Source organism: Salvia splendens, chromosome 11 (genome assembly GCF_004379255.2).
Source record: "Salvia splendens isolate huo1 chromosome 11, SspV2, whole genome shotgun sequence".
In the NCBI taxonomy this organism is placed as follows: domain Eukaryota; kingdom Viridiplantae; phylum Streptophyta; class Magnoliopsida; order Lamiales; family Lamiaceae; genus Salvia; species Salvia splendens.
This window is the reverse complement of record NC_056042.1, coordinates 31,153,808-31,172,901: the sequence shown is the minus strand read 5'-3', so window position 1 is coordinate 31,172,901 and position 19,094 is coordinate 31,153,808. Positions and strand designations below refer to the sequence as shown.

General features: G+C 38.4%; 3 protein-coding genes across 3 annotated transcripts; 1 reads left to right on the top strand and 2 right to left on the bottom strand.

Moving 5' to 3' along the window:
* Positions 1-1,820: 1,820 nt before the first annotated feature.
* LOC121753865 (serine carboxypeptidase 1-like) lies at positions 1,821-4,146 on the bottom strand. Its single transcript, XM_042149134.1, has 7 exons — positions 3,596-4,146; positions 3,404-3,511; positions 3,039-3,310; positions 2,737-2,976; positions 2,529-2,650; positions 2,349-2,438; positions 1,821-2,237 (listed from the first exon to the last, which is right to left on the bottom strand). The coding sequence occupies exons 1-7, from the start codon at positions 3,948-3,950 to the stop codon at positions 1,985-1,987; spliced, it is 1,440 nt and encodes a 479-aa protein (XP_042005068.1). The 5' UTR covers positions 3,951-4,146; the 3' UTR covers positions 1,821-1,984.
* A 1,408-nt stretch (positions 4,147-5,554) lies between these two features.
* On the top strand, positions 5,555-9,696 carry LOC121756478 (armadillo repeat-containing protein 6-like). The gene is made up of 8 exons (XM_042152036.1): positions 5,555-5,819; positions 5,903-6,163; positions 6,702-6,985; positions 7,080-7,208; positions 7,623-7,745; positions 8,468-8,575; positions 9,164-9,342; positions 9,426-9,696. Exons 1-8 carry the CDS (start codon positions 5,669-5,671, stop codon positions 9,547-9,549), a joined length of 1,359 nt encoding a protein of 452 aa, XP_042007970.1. The 5' UTR covers positions 5,555-5,668; the 3' UTR covers positions 9,550-9,696.
* Positions 9,697-14,920: 5,224 nt separating this feature from the next.
* Positions 14,921-15,340, bottom strand: LOC121754799. Its single transcript, XM_042150103.1, has one exon. It carries the CDS (start codon positions 15,338-15,340, stop codon positions 14,921-14,923), a length of 420 nt encoding a protein of 139 aa, XP_042006037.1.
* Positions 15,341-19,094: the final 3,754 nt, after the last annotated feature.

The following is a 19,094-nucleotide window of genomic DNA, read 5'->3' as shown; positions in this document are numbered from 1 at the left end:
TAGCTGCGACAGAGGCAAGCAAGGAGATGGTGTGGTTGCAGAGTTTCTTAGATGAACTTGGGAAGGAGAACAAGAGTAGCATACTCTACAGTGATAGTCAGAGTACTATTTTCTTGGCGAAGAATCCAGCGTTTCATTCTAGAACAAAGCATGTGGAGTTGAAGTGTCATTACACCCGACACCTAGTGGAGATAAAAATCCTGCAACTTGTGAAGATACTTGGAAGTGAGAATCCTGCAGACATGTTTACTAAGGTGGTGACCTTAGAGAAATTGAAGCTATGCATAGCTTCAATTGGCCTTGGAACTTGAAGAGAAGGTTAGGCGATGCTAAGCGGATGAAGGGATGAGATCACGAGGAAATGGTTGTTTAGGAGTTGTTAGTCTCCAAGTGGGAGATTGTTAATTATGGAGCCTAATTTATTTCCTACCATGTTTAGGATTTGTTTCCTTGAAGTATTTTTTCCTTGTGATATATGTTTCCTAGTTTGACTAGAATTAGGGCTCTCTAGTTGCTTATAAATAGAGGTGCTCCCTCATTGTTAAATTATGCTTATTCTGAAATTATATAGTGAAATCCTTGGCTTGGCATCGCCCCCATACGTAGATACACATTGTATCGAACTGGGTCAACAATTTATTGTGTTCATTCTCTTTCATATTCGTGATTGCCTGTTTTATTTCCCAACAATTTTAACAGGAATTTATTCAGAAGAAATATAGTTTAATTTTCGCTTAATAAAGTAGTAGTATATAACTCTACATAAATGGACTTTTCAACCTACAATACACGAATTAAAAAAATGTTTAATTTTGTGCATCAAATTAAAATTTCCAAAGTCAAATTTATTACTACCACTATATGACAATTCAAAATTACTCGCATTGATTTGTAGAAAATTCCAAGCAAATAACTCATAATCAAATCGAATCCAAGTACAATGATTTATATAATGACTGATTATGTTGCTCTAATTTCTCCGATACATTCTTCTCCATGGATTGAACAGCAGCAGCGAGAGGCTGGAGGCTTTGGATGTGCTTAATTAATTCACAAGCAGCAAGTGAGGGGTTAATTACTTCCATTTCCGAAAAGGTGAAGGTAGAGAACATGATTGGCGATCGGTGCACCCGCAGAGATCACCTTCTTCCCTGCTACGCGTCGGTGAAATCTAGAAAATCGAACGTTGGTGTATTTGGAAGATGAATTTCTAGTTTGCGTGTATGCTAAATCAGAATTTTTTTTTTTTTTTTATTTTTTTTTTAACGAACCTAGGGATCAGAATTTAACGAACCTCTACTGAGCCACAGCACAAGTGGCTGGGTGGGTGATTCGTCAGCCTCGGTGAACCAATAGAAAAGAGCGCGTCTAGTGCTAGGATCAACAGTGACGTATCCAGAATGCTGAGGGAGGCTCACTGGAGCGCGTCCAGCAGGCCTACGATCTTGTCAGCCTCTTTTAGGCTGCCTTGAGGATCCATGTGGACCGGTGAGTACTCAGTCGAAGCTTCATTGACTACTCGAGATTGCACAGAGGAAAAGAGGCACACAACAATTATGAGAAAGATGATCATTGTGGTTTTCATTTCTAGTTTATGGAAAGATGAAGTGGCTTTGTTTAGTGATGAATGTGTTTGTGAAACTTATATAGAAAGTAGATTTTGGCAGATTGAAGAAGACTAATTGAGACGATACAAACATTGTAAAATGCTTAATCTGTTTCATTTGTCTTGGGCTAAAGGCCACCAAGATAAATGATGAGAGGCGCCGGTAGCAGCTGCCTAGTTCGTTTTATATCAGCTTATAGTTTTTGTTATCTTCACTTGCACCAGTTTATTAAACGACAGAAGTTTAGTTCCTTCAACATTCTTGAAAATGCATTACACCAACTGATAATGACTACCAATTTTACAGTGCAAGGGTTGATCATAATTTGTATTGATAGAGATGGCTAATTAGAACAAGTCTTTGAAATCGTTGCGTGTTTAGCTGCTGGGAGGCAGCTTCCCTTCCAAGAAGGACGAGAAGAAGGTGATTGCTCTGCCAGGCTGATAGCTCGGGAGGAAATGCCCTGATCCTCTTATAGTTATAAATGTCACATTCTCATATCCGACTGCGTATCCTCCAACCTCCCCTTGGTAGTACCATGGGTACCACGGAGTCTTAATAGGGGCGCCTAGTTTGGCCATCGAGTACCTGGTTGTTGTTGTCACCGCCACCACTCCATTTGTGTCGCCACTGTCATTGTTGTAAACAATTCTTGTTTAGCAAGTGAGATTTTTCTCTTGTACTAGTTTGGATTACTATCATTTATGTTTGTCGTTGCAAACGACAGATACAGTGAGTTACCTGTAGATCCAGACATTAATGCCGTTCGCCATGAGCTCCTTGATGACAGGTAAAACTGAGTAAGGCGAATCAGTCCAGTCTATGAGATCACTACATTAAGACAAAAGCAGCTCACTATTATCAGTCATTGGACTACATTTTTTTGTCATTGATTCATTTTCAGCCATTAGATCGCAGTACCTGCAAGATGTCCATGGCCCGGGGAGAGCTCCAGTAATGTTCACGTGAAGTGCTTGCTGCACTTCAGGCGTGTTTAGGTACGCGAAAACATAGTCATCCGAGCATGGATCAAATGTAGACGGCTGTTTTCAAAGCAAAGATAGCTTCTCAAAGTTGAGGTTATAAATTGGAAAACTTAGAAAGTTCAGGCTTAGAAACTACTCCATACCGATGGAAGAGTAGAGTTCGAACCACAAAGAGGCGCGTAAATGTCAAAAGTGTATATATTTCCTGATTCACCATATGTTTGCTCCAAAACTTGCTTGCATTGGTCTGATAATATAGGAGACGAGAAGTTGCAGTATTTAACGATTTCATCGCGACTCTCATCAGAAATGAGAGCGTGTGACCAGTAGAAGTCGATGGAGCCACGCAGTACGTCTAGATAATCAATGTATGCATTCCCAATCTGAAAACAATAAAAACTAAGCAGAAAGACAAGAGTTTGTTTTTGCTCATGTAGAAACTTACTGCAATTCCTTTCAAATTAATGACAGTTTGATTTGGCATTTTGTTGGTTTTTAAGATCAACTGAGCAAGCTGGGGAACGTAGTGACCGGCGTAGCTCTCTCCGGCTATGTAGAAATCACGAGTTTTGTATTCCGGGAACCTCTCCAACCAGTTCACCAAGAAAGTGTAGGAATCCGCAGCAGTTTTGGTGTCTCCTGTTACATAGTCCGACGCCGTGTCCGAGTAAGAAAATCCAACGCCAGCAGGAGACTCCAAAAACAGGACATTAGCCACTGCAACACACCAAACAGTTTCAGCAACTAAATTTCATCTTTCAAATATTATAGTAACTAACTTTCAACAATATTTCCAAATTAGGCCCTCACCAGTATTCCAAGCCTTGTCATTGTACCACAATGTCTTCCCATCTGCGTTCACACGGAACGGCCCAAGCTCTGTCATCGCGCCATATCCTATCGAGGAACACCCCGGTGCTGTCCAAGTCATGTAGATTCTTAAACATCAACAGAGTCATTAACTTAGGGCTGTGAAAAGAAAATGGTGAAGAGTAAACGAACCTCCACTGAGCCACAACACAAGTGGCTTGGTGGAGGGGTCCTCAGCCTCGGTGAGCCAATAGAAAAGAGCGCGTCCGGCAGTGGGATCAACAGTGACGTATCCAGAATACTGAAGGAAGCTCACCTGCGGCTGACCCGGCAGCCCCATGATCTTGTCGGCCTCTTTTAGGCCGTCTTGAGGCGCCATGTAGACCGGTGAGTAGTCAGTCGAAGCCTCCTCGACTACTGCATATGTTTCTGACCTCTTATTCATGTGGCCTTTCAGCAGATCCCTCAGAGGATCGCGGTTCTTGCATTGCACAGAGGCAAAGAGGCACGCAACAGAAATGAGAAAGATGAGCATTGCACCTTTCATTTCTACTTTTTGCAAAGGAGAGACACTTGGTTTGGTGATGACTGATGAATATGTTTGTGACACTTATATAACAGGAAAGATTCAAGAGGATTTTGGGCGAATGGAAGAAGACTATTCCGGCCAGAAAAATAATGAGATGCGCCGGCAGCGGCAAGTGGCAACTGCATAGTTCATTTTCTACCAGCTCAGCTCATAGAGTTATTGTCTTTTTCATTTGGTTCTGTTTTATTTTAGTCATTCAACGTTTTTTCAAATATAATTCACATTTTCTCCAATAAATGAATATGAATCACTTCCAATAGTGCGATGAATAACAGAATATTAGAGTATGAGTTAAAGAAGTTTAGCCGGCGAAGGTGTAGGTTTTGGTTTACTCGTTTAGATGGATAGCAGAATTTATCAACTAAGCATTAATAGGAGTAACATTTTGCAAAGGCTTGCTTAAGATTTAATTTTGGTGTTGGTTAATGTAACCATCAGTCCCACACCAGTTAAATTTCAGGATGACTTTCGAGTCAAAAATTGCAATGAAGTTTATAAATAAAATTAAATGGTTTTATATATTTTATGTCCATGATGAGACGTACAATTTTATTAATTTTACGCTAAATCAATGCACAACAAATTCTATTTTATTGAGTAGAGATTAGAAACATTGTTTGGCAGATTAAAAAAATGTTCGCATTATGATAAGTTGCTTGAAAGATAAGAATAGTCAATGGGGGTCTAACATTCTAAGGTTTGATTTTGATATGCATTGCTCCTATTTTTTTAATTGAAGTCAAAATCACCATGTGGAAGTAATGATTTCCATTTTCGTACCATATTTTCCTTAATCAAGCTTTTAACAATCAACTTCTGGGTATTGTGTGAACTACTAAATTTTACTATTACACAACTTGTCAATAAAATTTGCAGAAAATGACTTAGAAAATTTAAATTTCAGTGTGAAACATAGCTTATTACCCAACTTGGTCCATAAAATTTACCAAAAATGACTAAGAAAATTAAAATCTCAATGTGAAACATTGCTTTAGGGCACACCATGCAACTTATGAACTTTACATCATATTGAAAGAACAAGTTCTCTATTTGCAATGCATATTACATGCAATATGATTGACCATCTTGGGAAACAGCAAAATTAGAGTCTTTACCTAGTACAGTATGTTTTAAGAATCCCTAATTGAAATTGATTGTCAAAATATATTAGTGGTACCATGATGGTCACTTGCTTCCTTCGTTCCATAATAATAAAGTCATTTTGTCATTTTAGTACGTTCCATAATAGTGGAGTCATTTTTCATTTTTAATAAAAGTCAACACATTTTTCACTTACTTTACTTTCTCTTACTTTATTCTCTCTTAATCTCTCAATCCTTTTCATTTCCTATTTATTATTCAGTTATTTAACTCTCTTAACACAATTTTTCTTAAATCGCATGCCGAAAAGAAATGTCTCCCTACTATAGAATGGAGGAAGTATAATGGTTGTTTGACAGAATATATAAATATTATTTTTACTGCATGAAAATAATTAATTAAGATGAAGCCTTAAATACTCAATTCCCCATTGTCGCGGTTTTATGGGCTGCTACGAGCAAACCAAAACCTTAGCCCAAACCCTTTCAATATGATCTCAGCCCGCTAATATTCAAATTTCTAAATCGCGAATCATCACCGCTACATCACTCTCTATCCCCGATCGGCGGCACAAGATGGCACCGGCGAAGGCGGCGGCCCGTACAATTTCACAGAAAGCCTTCGACGAAATGGTGGAGGAAAACATAGAAGATCTCGGCATGGATCCGGCTGAAGCTCTCAACGACGCTATCCAGACACTCACTCTTCAAGCCGTCGATCTATCCGGTTTGTATCTCCGACCACACTCCGATTTCTTCACTAGCTGCGGGACTACATTTTTCACTCTTTTTGTTTTTAATTTTATCAAGGAATTGTGACCTCCGTACCAGGAGAAACTAATCCAGTTATCGAGTGTTTGGGGAAACTGAGAGAGGAAAAGCCGTGCCCGGAAGCTGTTGCATTATTGGATGAGTTGATCGTTTTGTGTGTAGATAAAGAATCGGGAAACGCGGCAATTGCGGCCAAAAATGGAGCGGTGGAGTTGATTATTTCTGTTTGTGCAAAGCTCCGAGACGAGTATCGCCAGGGTTTGGCTTCAGGATTAAGGGCCTTGGCTTCCGTTATTCACGGTATAGACTTCTCTGCCATAGTGTTTCATCTAAAGGAACTGAACTATAAAAAAATAGAATTTTAAGAGTTCTATGCACTTTTATGAGCTTAATCTTGTAGATCCAACTGATCCACAAGCATTACTGATAGCAGACATTTGCCTCTCGGAATTCACTTAAGTTGGATTTATATATACAATGATAATATGTTTAGGTATTACTCCTTGGACTAAGCTCCATAAGATCAACACTGCAGTAGCCAAATATAAGTGTACGTAATAGCATAATGTTGGTTGAGTTGTGAAAGGAAAGGTTACACTATAGTTTAGGTAGTTTTTGCAGTTTTAAATATGCGATTTCATACTCCAACTGGAAATAGTTCAAAAGTTTGAGTATCATTATGTTCTGCAATAAATCTTTGTTTGCTTGACAGACTTAATCTTTTGTTTTTGGAACTGAGCAAGATATATCTACAGACTAATTTCTGATCCATACCAGCAATATGTTATGTTGTGGACAATGGGTAGGAAATATCTTATCTGTGCTGTTTTTTGTGCAGATCTCCAAACTACTGAAATATTTAAGGAAAATGGAGGCCCAAAGATAGTTGTAGGTATTCTGAGCAATGAAAGTGAAGATGTTAAGATAGTAGATAGTTGTTTCTCTGTTGTCGCTGCAGCTGCAACTGGAAATGAAGTTCTCAAAGAATCATTCATGGACATGAAAATAGATGAATTAATATTACAGATTCTAAAAGAAAACAATGGAGAGAGCATTCCGAGCATATATAATGCTATACATGTCATCTTATCATCTGATGACAATCGCGTTCTAGCTTCACAAGTAAGTCGACTTTTGGTGGAAGTTTACATGCTGGTGACTGACTCTGATTTTATGGTTTTGCTCACCATCCTGGTATTCTGTACATTCATTTCAGGTATTTGGTTATGCTCGAAAGTTCTCAAAGTTGGGAATTGCAGAAGTTCTTGTAGATTCACTTCGTAAAGGCCTTAGTTCCTCCTGTCTAATATCAGCTAGCATTGCTCTGAAAGCTGTAGCTGTGAATGTAAGAGTGTACCTGATTCTTTTTTTCTTTTCATTAACGCTGCATCCTGTGGCATGTAACTCATGTTTAATAATGTCAACACGGCTGAACGTTTACATGTGGCCATCCTTGTTTTGAGGTACCACTAGAATGAACTCTAAATACATTACATGAATAAATGTAGTTCCCTTTTCAAGCAGTTGACCTCCTTTATTTAAAAACTCAAATACTCAATTCTTACTGGCTTCTGCTCTACCTCCCTTGAATCAAAAAACGAAGAAAAAAATTGTTATTTCAAAATTTAGTTATTTAAACTTAACACCCTTTAGATAGTACCAAGAATGTGGCTTCTGGTTTTAAGAAGCAGAAAGATAGGTTACCTCATGTTGAATTTTAATACATATCTTATTCACTCTTACTCATCTATTATTGCAGGATGAGATTTGCAAGTCCGTTTCTCATGTTGGGGGTATAGATGTCATTCTAAGGTGCCTTGATGATAGTGGTATGCAGGGCAACAGTGCTGCAGCAAAAGCTCTGTGCTCTTTGCTGTCTAAGGTGCAAACTGAATTTCACCATACATGACTATATAAGTAGTGATCAATGCCAGGGGCATTAGATATTGCTGTTGGGCTGGCATAATGTCTTATATACAACTGGAAATATATTAAGAAACCTAAATAGAAAATCATGTAGAATTGTTTATGAATAGTTGTAAACAGGATATATTACAAATGCAAGGTAATCTCTACATCCTTTGAACTCTATATTAACTCTATATGTTTCCAATACTTGGTATAAACATGTGACTATGCAAGTGGCTGAGCTTTTTTGGTCCTTGGCCAGTTTGCCACCCTTGTTAATTCTGATTGTTTATCTGCATTTTGCATCAGTGCACATCATGCACCAGCCTAAGATTACATTTTAGTAGGATAGCTTTAGCAACCATCAATCGTATTTGATAGTCTAGCGTTTTCTAACTGCTATAATTCTCCATGCTTATACTGCTGCAAATGTTTCCTCCTGTTCTGTTCTCAAAGGTAGTGTTAGGCATCTTTAATATGTACAGCATATCCCGTTGGTATTCCTATTTGATTGCCATTTTAGGGATTTTCTAGAATATTTTTCGGATACATATTATCTTGCTTCGGCACCAGTATTATTTCTCACTATCTTTGCCTAAATTCGTTTCATGTCTTTGTCCATCTTCAGTTTGATAGATCATAGATTTTTGCTGCTCTGGAACTTTGAAGAATGTCTAATAGAATGTGTTTGATTAGCTTGCAGGAAGTGATGTAAATAAGAACCTTATTGTTGAAAAGGGAGGCTTAGATAAGCTTGTTAATCTTTCAGCGAGATTCTCAGACGATCCTTTGGTGCTGCAAGAGGTAATAAAATGCTTGAACCCCATATATCTGTAGTTCCTAGTAGTACTACAACATACTCTCTCTTTTTGCTACTGGTTGGACTGAAGCTTTTGACTACATTGTAATTAGTTATTGATTGTTCCTAGAGTAGCAACCATGCCTGGATAGATAAGGAAATAAATTAGTCATTTCTACAATGTATATTATTATCTGTAACATATAATTACATACGCCAATAGTCTTTTTGAGGTGTTTAAACTCCTTTTTCATTTTTTAGTACTATAATATAAACTCTTTATTAAAAAGTCCAACTTAAAAGCAAAGAAAGATAGTGGGAGACTCTTTTATAGATGTAACCTGAATATTAATCAACCTTTACCCTACTTCAACCCCATGGTCCCCCCTCCCCAACAGAAATAAAAGAAAAGAAGGTAGAAGGCTAAAAATGACAGAGCATGAAAATGAAGTGCGAACAACCAGACGTTACTTTCGGTTTCTTATATGCATGCTTCAACTCTCTGTGTTTTTTGTTCACTTAATATCTGTTTATGCTTAATTTAGAATTCGACAAGCACCTAATGCATCAGACTGTATTTCCTGGATGAACAGGTCATGTCAATTATAACTACTCTGTGTTTGAGGTCCCCAGAGAATGCAGCTCGTGCAATTGAATCTGGAGCCGGGGACCTTGCTATTCAAACTATGAAAAAGTTTCCTCAGTCGGATCAGCTGCAGAGGAGCTCTTGTTTCATGATCAGGAACCTTGTCGTTCGAAATGCAGAAAATAGGTACATAGTTTTTCGACTTTGAAACGTGCTACTGCGATGATTACCAATGAATTTCTCTGAGATGCTGGCACTATGATGTGCAGAAAAATTCTGCTTAATAATGGTATTGAGCAACTAATCCGAAGGGCGAAGCAAAGCCACACGAACTGCAAAGCTGCTGCCACCGATGCGCTTAGGGATTTAGGTTTGGACAATTACAACTCGTGAGCTTCTTTACTAATATTCCCTCATATTTCATATTGCTTTGTTTCAGCCACTGTCCAAGAATTCCACCTGTTGTAATCTCATGCCATGATCTCATCACATCTGTTTTAATATTTTGCAAATATATGTTGGTATCGTGGTTCTTTTTAAGTACTATACTAAAAAACTTTATTAGTAGTACTATTTTTGTTAGAAAATTCTTATATTAGCATTTCTAGCTTGACCTCACTTGGATTTAATTAGGTTTTCCTTTCCTGAGGAAATAGTCCATATATATTGGTTTACTAGTTTCCCCCATTAGTAATGGGTACGCTAGGCATGCACAATCTGAACCGGACAGCCGGTTAACCGGCGGTTCGGAACCGCCGGTTCATGAACCGGAACCGGCGCCGGCGGTTCGAACCGGATGGCAGTTCGGCGGTTCAGGCGGGCCGATTCAGGTTCAGAAATATCGCGAACCGGAACCAGCGGTTCGCCGGTTCAAACCGCCGGTTCATAACATTAAATTTTTTTTATTATTATTTATAAAAATCATTTTTTATACATAAAAATCAATCTTCACAAATAAATAAATACAATAATTTCATAATAGCCCATATTTATTTGTTGGACCTATGATTCTAAGAACCATTCTTAGTTGTTTCTCTTTTATAGAGACATCTTGAATTTTTTTTGTTTCACTTTCAATGTGAGATAAAATATGTTGAAGTATCTTCTTTTATAACTACATGTTTTGATCATTCATTCATCTTTTTCAAATGTGGGATACAAAACTTTCTTTTGTTTTCTACTTTTCTTTATTTTTTACTACATTTTATTATTCACTAACTTTATCTTTATTTTTGTTATGATTCTTTTTCTAAGACAGATTTTTAGATAATAATAGAATCAAATAGAATAGTTCAATTAAATTTGAATGTTGCATGTTGCTCATAATTTGTATATTTATAGAATTTGGGTGTGTTCAAATAATAATAATAATTGGATTTATGTGCTCACTTTTAAGAATTCTAAGAGCATCCGCAACGCGGTGCCGTCGCCGTTCCTATGCCGTTCCGGAGGAACGGTTTCGCGGCGGCACGCGTTGCAGCGTGCGTTCCGTCGCCATTCCGTGCCGCCACCGTTCCCATGCCGTGCCGCGTTTCGTTCCTCCGGAACGCGGAACGAAACGTTCCGCCACGCGCCGAGGCGACGTGGCGGACTCCCATTCGACGCGTGAAGCCCACTCGCTGCCCCCGCGAGTGGGCTTCGTCCCGATGACGCAATAATTCATTTTTTTTTAAAAAAAATTCGAATTTAATAAAAAAAAAATTTTTTTTTTTTTTATTAACGGTAATGAGACCGTTAATTTTATAGCCGTTTTTTTTTTTTAATTTATTTATTTACTCTATAATACTCCTATTTCATACTCATTTCAATCACAAACACACATCTATTTCTCTCTATTTCCACCCCAATTTTCATCTCAAATCAACTCTATTTTCCTTCTCCCAAATTTAATCAAACTAATGGATCCTTATGAACAAATGCGTCAAATATTGGAACAATCACTTGAAGAAGATCGACGACGGGAGGCGGAAGAAGCCGCTCCGCCCCAACGTCGCTCCCGTACGTACATCCATCGTAACCGGGAGGAAGCCGCCGCAAGGTTAGTACGCGACTACTTCTGCGATAACCCGGTTTGGGGAGATACGTACTTCCGTCGCCGTTTCCGCATGGGGAAACCGTTATTTCTCCACATCGCGAATACTTTGGCAGCCCGGGAAGAGTTCTTCCAGGAAGGGTTCGACGCGGTCGGACGTCCCAGCCACACGACGCTGCAGAAATGTACTGCAGCAATCCGCCAGCTTGCGACTGGACAAACGGCCGACATGTTCGACGAATACCTCCACATCGGAGATAGCACTGGGCGAATGTGCTTGCTCAAATTCTGCAAAGGCATCCGGGCAGCCTTCACCGACGAATTTCTCCGGAGGCCAAGCACGGCCGATTGTCAGTTCCTTCTCGACCTTCACGAAACAGTGCACGGATTCCCAGGGATGCTCGGCAGCGTCGATTGCATGCACTGGCAATGGAAGAATTGCCCGGTGGCGTGGAAGGGGTCCTACACGAGCGGCCACAAAGGTACCCACCCAACCGTTATACTCGAGGCTGTTGCCGACTACCGCCTTTGGATCTGGCACGCGTACTTCGGGGTCCCCGGGTCGAACAACGACGTAAACGTGCTCAACCAGTCCGACCTCTTGACCGAAGTTTTGGATGGTAAAGCGCCGGCCATCAACTTCGTCGCCAACAATCGGCTTTATAAAATGGGGTACTATCTCGCCGATGGCATCTACCCGAAGTGGCCTACCTTCGTGAAGACGTGCAGTGGGTCTGCGAACCCAAAGCAGGCTCTTTTTGCGCAGAAGCAGGAGGCTGCTCGCAAGGATGTGGAGAGGGCGTTCGGGGTTCTCCAAGCGCGCTTCAACATCATCAAAGCCCCGGCTCGTACGTGGTTCATGGAGAACATGGTCGACATCATGTATACGTGCATAATCTTGCACAACATGATTGTCCAAGACGAAGGACCCGAGGCGGGAAATTGGTTCGACCCCGAATCCCCCGGAAGCTCAACCGCAAGTAGTCCGCCTCGAAGTGGAGCGCATCCGTCTATACAAGAACGGTTATCTATTCGTGCAAGGACACGCGACTCTAGCGCCCACACCCAACTCCAACATGATCTAATTGAGCACATTTGGGCAAACTTTGGCGGATGAAATTATTAAAATTGTGTACTTTTATTTTTTTATGATTTTAATTGTGTGCTTTTTATTTTTTTAAGTTTAAGTTGTAACTTTGTTTTAATGTTGTGTGTTTTTTAATAAAATGTGTTTGTTTTTTTAATTGAATTGAGTTGAAATTAAAAAAAAATGAAATTGAATGAATAGTAATTTAAGGAACGGTTAAGGAACGGTTAAGGAACGAGGGTTGCAGGTTCCGTTCCTTAGTTAAGGAATGGAGTAAAAAAGTACAGTGGGGCCCTCAAATAGTGGTTTAAGGAACGGTTTAGGAACGGTATAGGAACAGCGTTGTGGATGGCCTAAGAAACCATTCTTGGTGGTTGTTTCTCTTTTATAGAGACATCCTTGATTAATTTTTGTTTCACTTTCCATGTGAGATAAAATATATTGAAGTATTTTCTTTTATAACTACATGTTTTGATCATTCATTCATCTTTTTCCAATGTGGGATACAAAACTTTCTTTTGTTTTCTACTTTTCTTTATTTTTTGCTACATTTTATTATTCACTAACTTTATCTTTATTTTTGTTATGACTATTTTTCTAAGACAAATTTATAGATAATAATAGCATCAACTAGAATAGTTTAATAAATTTGAATGTTGCATGTTGCTAATAATTTGTATTTTTATAGAATGTAGACGTGTTCAAATAATTGGATTTAAATGTAAGTATGTTGCTAATTTTTCTTAATATATTGATTAAAATGTGAAAAAAACAACAATTAATATAATTGGTATAATAATAATAAAAATAGATAACTAAAGAATGATTTGTTTAGTGGTATAATATAGTTTATATATTTATATATTAGTAGTACACTAATAGTATGATTTTGTATAATAGTTGTTATTCTAATAGATGTAGTATAATTTATATTAATAAAATTATTATTTGTGAATATATTTTGATAGATAAGAATAAACAATTATTGAGTAATATGATTTGTATATAGATAAATAATTATTCATATTATAGTTATCACTAGATTAATACAATTTGTATAATAATTATTCTCTTAATGTGTATAATGGTATTTATTAGTTAACATACATTTAAACTTATGCACAAACAAATCGATAATGATAAATAATTAAAGAATAATACTTTATGTAATTATATTTGTTGTTAAGTTATAATAATAGAAGATAGTTAAGATATAAACTTGATGGAGATGTATCATGTAGTTATAAATAAGGAGTTTTATCTCACATTGAAAGAAAGAGCAACACATCCAAGAACATGTAGCTATAATAGATAATCATCCAATACACTCTTTTTCAACCCAAAGGCTCAAGTCCAACATTAAGTGTAAATTGTAACTTACAAGTTGTGACTTGTAGTTTCGTTGAAATAAACATTAAGTTGTGACTTGTGACTTGTGGTTTTGAACCGCCTCGTGAATCGGCGGAACCGGCCGTTTTTTGAACCGGAACCGCCGGGACTCTTGGTGGGCTGGTTCCAGTTCATGGGTATGATGAACCGTGAACCACCGGTTCATGAACCGGAACCGGCGGTTCCCGAACTGTGTGCATGCCTACGCAGAGAAGCGAGAGCCACGTGGCGGCTTTGTTAACATTGTTCGTATAAAGTCGACTCCCAATAGGAGAAAGCGGTTGTTGGGATCGACACCGCCGCGCATAACACGGTGGCGAGCACCTGTTGGTGCGCCTCGCCGCTGCCGGTAGTTGCATATTCCTCGACAAAAGCTGCAAATTAACATGGTCAAAGTCAAACCAATCAGAGGAATCTCCATGCCTCCTCTCGTGCCTCTCACGTGACTGGCCACCATATTTATATGTACGTAATTATTTTCTTACGTTAAAATTGTAAAACTAAATTTTGTACTTATTAAGGTAGTGCAAAAAAAAATTAGAGTAATTAGTTTTTTGGGTGGGAAAAAAGTGGGACATAAGAAAGAAAATGAAAGTGCGCCACCCACTTTCTAAAAAGAGTGACATTATTGCTTGAAAAAATTCATTCTTTGCCAATTAACCCATTAGCCATCCATCACCTCTACTTTTAAATTCATATTATCAAAAAAGTTGGAACTTGGAACAAATAACAGCTCCTTCACTTGACCATTTTTAATTTCTTAGGAGTATATATAAATACACTTTATTATTTATACACTTTCAAGTTATAACAAGACATTTTTGAAAAAAAAAATCAAAAGGGGAATTAAAGTTTCGAACTAACTTGTAATTAAAGGGGGGTCAGTGACAGTACAAAAATCATAAAAGCATGCAACTGTAGCACAAATACATTGTAATACTACACTGTTAAAATCTTTGCAACAATTCCCCATTTATTTCCTTCACAATCAAAACCTTAAATCCATATATTTCTAGAGGAATGTGTACATTTTCTCAAAATTGAATTTTTTATTTCAATTGGATTACGAACTTGGTTCCTTTTTTTTTACACATTAGCACCGCAAAATTATAAATTAATTCGTGCCAATAATAGAATGTTGACATAATATATAACCAAATAAAAAAATTAAATTCCTTTTCCCCAATAGAAGCACAAATTAGAAACAGTTTACAGTGAAAACCTTGGATATCATTTGCAAGATTTTGATTCAATCTCTACTCATGTTGTTGTTGTTGTTGATGATGATGGCTCTCATTACCCTCCTCCCTTCTCTCTTCCGCGGCGGCGGCGGCGGCGGAAGCCGCCCTGGCGCCGTCTCCTGACGAAGTGCTGACGCGGTGCTCAACGACGACCCGGGGCGGAGGCGGGTCGACCCGGCCATCAATGCAAGAAGCGCATTTGGTCTCGACCCATCTCTCGAAATCGTACTGCGCATGGCCCATTATGCCCCGGCCCGAACACAGCCGCCCAATCATGATTGCGATGGCGCCGAGAATCGTTATAACCGCCAGAACTCCGATTACGGGCCCCACCGACCCGTGGCCCGAATGCTCGGTGTATTCTTGCTGCCCCATCTGTATCGCCGGCGGCGGCGGAGACTGTAAAGGGTCCAATACCGGAGCGGAAGTTGCCATTTTTAGGGAGTGATTGGAATTCTCGGTTTGTTGAAGATGAAGCGTTTGAGGATATTCCTGAGTGAAAAAGAAGTAAAGAAAGGTGTAATCTTTGGGATTAGATAAAAGTTTGGAGGAGGGAAAAGAAAAAATGTGGCATCAAACGTTGTGAAACATCTCAAGAATGTTGAAGTTAAAAAGAGTGGGAGGGATGTACTACTGTCTCTTTACAGGTACTTTAAATTCTCTCTCTCTCTCTCTCTCTCTCTCTCTCTCTCTCTCTCTCTCTCTCTCTCTCTCTCCCCTTTGCATTTTTTCAAAAATAAAAACCATGTGAAAATGAAATTAGAGTGTGAAAACAGGTAGGAAAAGAAGTGGAGGGAAAAGGGTTTTTTTTTCTTTATTGTTGTTTCTTTAAAGACCAAAAGTTTGAAACATGGCTCATATAAGCATCGATGAGACAATCACATAGTTCTAAATTGAATTTGTTAGATGAGAAAAGGTTTATGTTTTTGCATGGAAAAATTCAAGAAAAATGTAGAGCATTTTGTGGGATTGGAAATGAGATGTGTGTAGTAAAGGGACTGAAGAATAGATATGCAGATAGCAGCTGGCAGCAGACTATGTTGTGTTTACATCCTAATAATTTTTTTAAAATTTATTTGTACTAGTAATTCTTTATTTGGGACCACAGTAAAATTCTTAATTTGGTTATGGGGTTTATTGATGTTAGTTTTTGGACTTTGATTTCTGTCCAAAAATGTAAAATGGCAATGTGTGATTATGTCATATCATTCCGATCTACTATTGTCGGATATGCTTTCTTGATATTTCATGGTCCACAAAATAGAATTTTTAGACCTTATAATTTTGGGTTCCAATTATTCTTTTGCGTCTCCAGTCACAAATTGAGTACATCTAGAATATTAGTATAAGTAGAGAGCTTTTGGTTGATTTAGGATTAATTCCGATCAAATCATCACATTTATTAATTTTTGTAACTGCAATATAACTTCTAAAACCTTTTGAATTTGTTGCAGTTATGATAAAATCCCAAATTAAACTAATTCGTCAAACATTGAAATATTTCTCAATTCGGAAAATCAAAACTTGGGCTTTGACGAACTTCAGTCGATAAACATTTTGATATATCAATCCACGACGAATACTTAAAAATCATGAATTTTTTTCCGATGAAATTTCTTGTGTTACTTAGAAAGTAATGAGTGTCAATTCATACGCTATAATGGCCATCGTCTTGAGCCCGGCAAAGCCCGACTTTTGATTTCTTGATTTAAAGGTTCACACACTGAGAATTTGTTGGAAAAAAGGTTGTAAAAAGATTAGCTGATACAAAATGGGGTGCTTGTATAGTGATTAAATTGAGTTAAATAGTGATTTAATGTGTAACTAATCCTTATATAGCTGATACAAAATGGGGTGCTTGTCTCGACAACTTTTTTTGTATGTCTTTTTTAGTTTATTAAATTATCTTTAATAGCAGTATTATTCAGTGTATGGTAATGGTATCCTTGAAGCTAGCCGTTGGGGCCATGTAAATCATGCAATGATTATGTCTCGGCTTCTTAGTTTATGCTTTAAATTTTGAATGTCTTCAAACAAATTCAATGTTAGTCAGTGGGTAAAATTTGGTGTAGGATGGTAAGAAATCGGGCGAAATTATCAATAATAATAATAATAATAATAATAATAATAATAAAATTAAATACAGTAATTTTTAATAATAACTTGATTTACTTTAGGGTATAGGGTTTAGGTTAAATCAATTAATGAGAAGAGGATCAATAAAAAATCCAATTTCGATTTTATCAATGAATTACCGACGGAAAAAATCTGTTGATAATTTAGATTACCGACAAAACCGTCAGTAGGTTAAAAATGTGTTTAGCGGCATAAATCTGTCGATAAACTCCTAAGCTTTTTGTAGAATTAATAAGAGATAAATTTAACATCTAATGTTTTGCATAAATTAAACTTAGCTTTACGATAAGTATTTAAAACCACCCCAATCTCTCGTGCATGCCCTATTGTTTGGTCCATATTTAATCTTGATTATTCGATGGTATAGTCTGCATTTATGTAGATGCTACACAGATATTGATATTTAATTTACAAAGGACAGAAAATCTTGAATTTCAATGGATAGTACAAAGGTTTGGTCAAAATCAATCAATATATATTCCGAGAAAAACAGGTTTTGTGTTGAGAGTTTATTAGTGAGTTCTTCTGCTGAATGAATTATACTACCAACTTCTTCTGCTTGTCGCTTTTCTATTGAACTCTTGTGCATTGCACTATTATTCTTTTCCTCTAATTAAATTGGTATTACCAAAATTACATGTGTATCTATATATAATGCACACCCAAACAGTGTCGATTATTTTCCCGGGGTGGTCAACGTACGGACATCTTTCATAACTGATTTTGAATCCCTCTTCTTTTATTTTCACTACAATTCATAATTTTATAAATTATTTAAATAGGTGCATGTGATTTTTGTACGTGTTTCACGTACAAATTAAATATGTTTATTAAAAGTAGTAGTACTATAATAATTAGTAATAATGCTAAATTTGTATCTATCTAGCGGCGTGCAATCTATGTACTGATAAAACACATGGCACACACACACTTCGTTAGTTGTTAAGTCGAAAACTGCCCCATATTTTGAGTGAATGATTCCAATTATATTGTGACTCTTGTAGTATTAGACCATCCACAACGGGTCTCGCCGGCGTCTCGCGTCTCGTCTCAGCGAGACGAGACCCCGGCGAGACGCGTTGCAGCCTCCATCTCGTCCCGTCTCGTCGCGCGTCTCGCCTCGGCGAGCCACGAGACGAGCTGTCTCGCCACGCGCCTAGGCGACGTGGCGCAGCCCGGCGTCGTGCGTGACGCCCACTCGCCTGCCCGCGAGTGGGCGTCGTCACGTGCTGACGCAATAAATATTTTTTTAAAAAAAAAATTCGAATTTAAATAAATAAAAATTTTTTTGTAACGGTATTATTACCGTTTTTTTGTTTTTTTTTTATATTTTTTTTGTTTTTTATTAAATTTTTTACTCTATAAATACTCCTAAACCCATCCTCATTTACACACAACTACACATCTATTCTTCCTATCATCTAAATTTTCTCTCAAATTTTCGCTGAAATTTTCATAACCCAACTCAAGATGTCCGGCGACGGCGAGGGCAACTATGGCGGCTCCGGCTCCGGCGGGTGGGATCTCAACTCATTCGGCGATTGGGAGAACATGATCAACACATTGGGCGGTGGAGGTTCGTCAACGCCGGGGACCCAGGGTTCGGCGACGCCGGGGGGTACCAACCACCCAATTTTGACCTTGATGCATATGTTCGTCCCAACGTCCCGCGGTTTTCGCAGGGATTATCCCAGATCCGGGAGGATTTTCCAGTTGATCCCACGCCGGGAGTAGGCCGAGGCGGTGGAAGTGGGTGAGGCGGTGGAGGTGGCCGAGGCAGTGTACAACCCCAGACGGGCGAGGACGAGGAGGAAGAAGAGGAAGAGGATCTTGGCCGACATCCGTACAACAACCTCGAAACGATGGCGGTGTACAACGCCTGGATCACGGTCTCGTACGATCCCATTGTCGGGAATCAACAAACCCGGAAGTGTTTCTGGGAAAAGGTTGTCGAGGTCTACCACCAAATAAAGCCGAACCGCTCCCGCAAGCGCACAGTTAAAATGATCCGCTGTCACTTTGACCGAGTCGACCGACAGGTCAAAAAATTCTG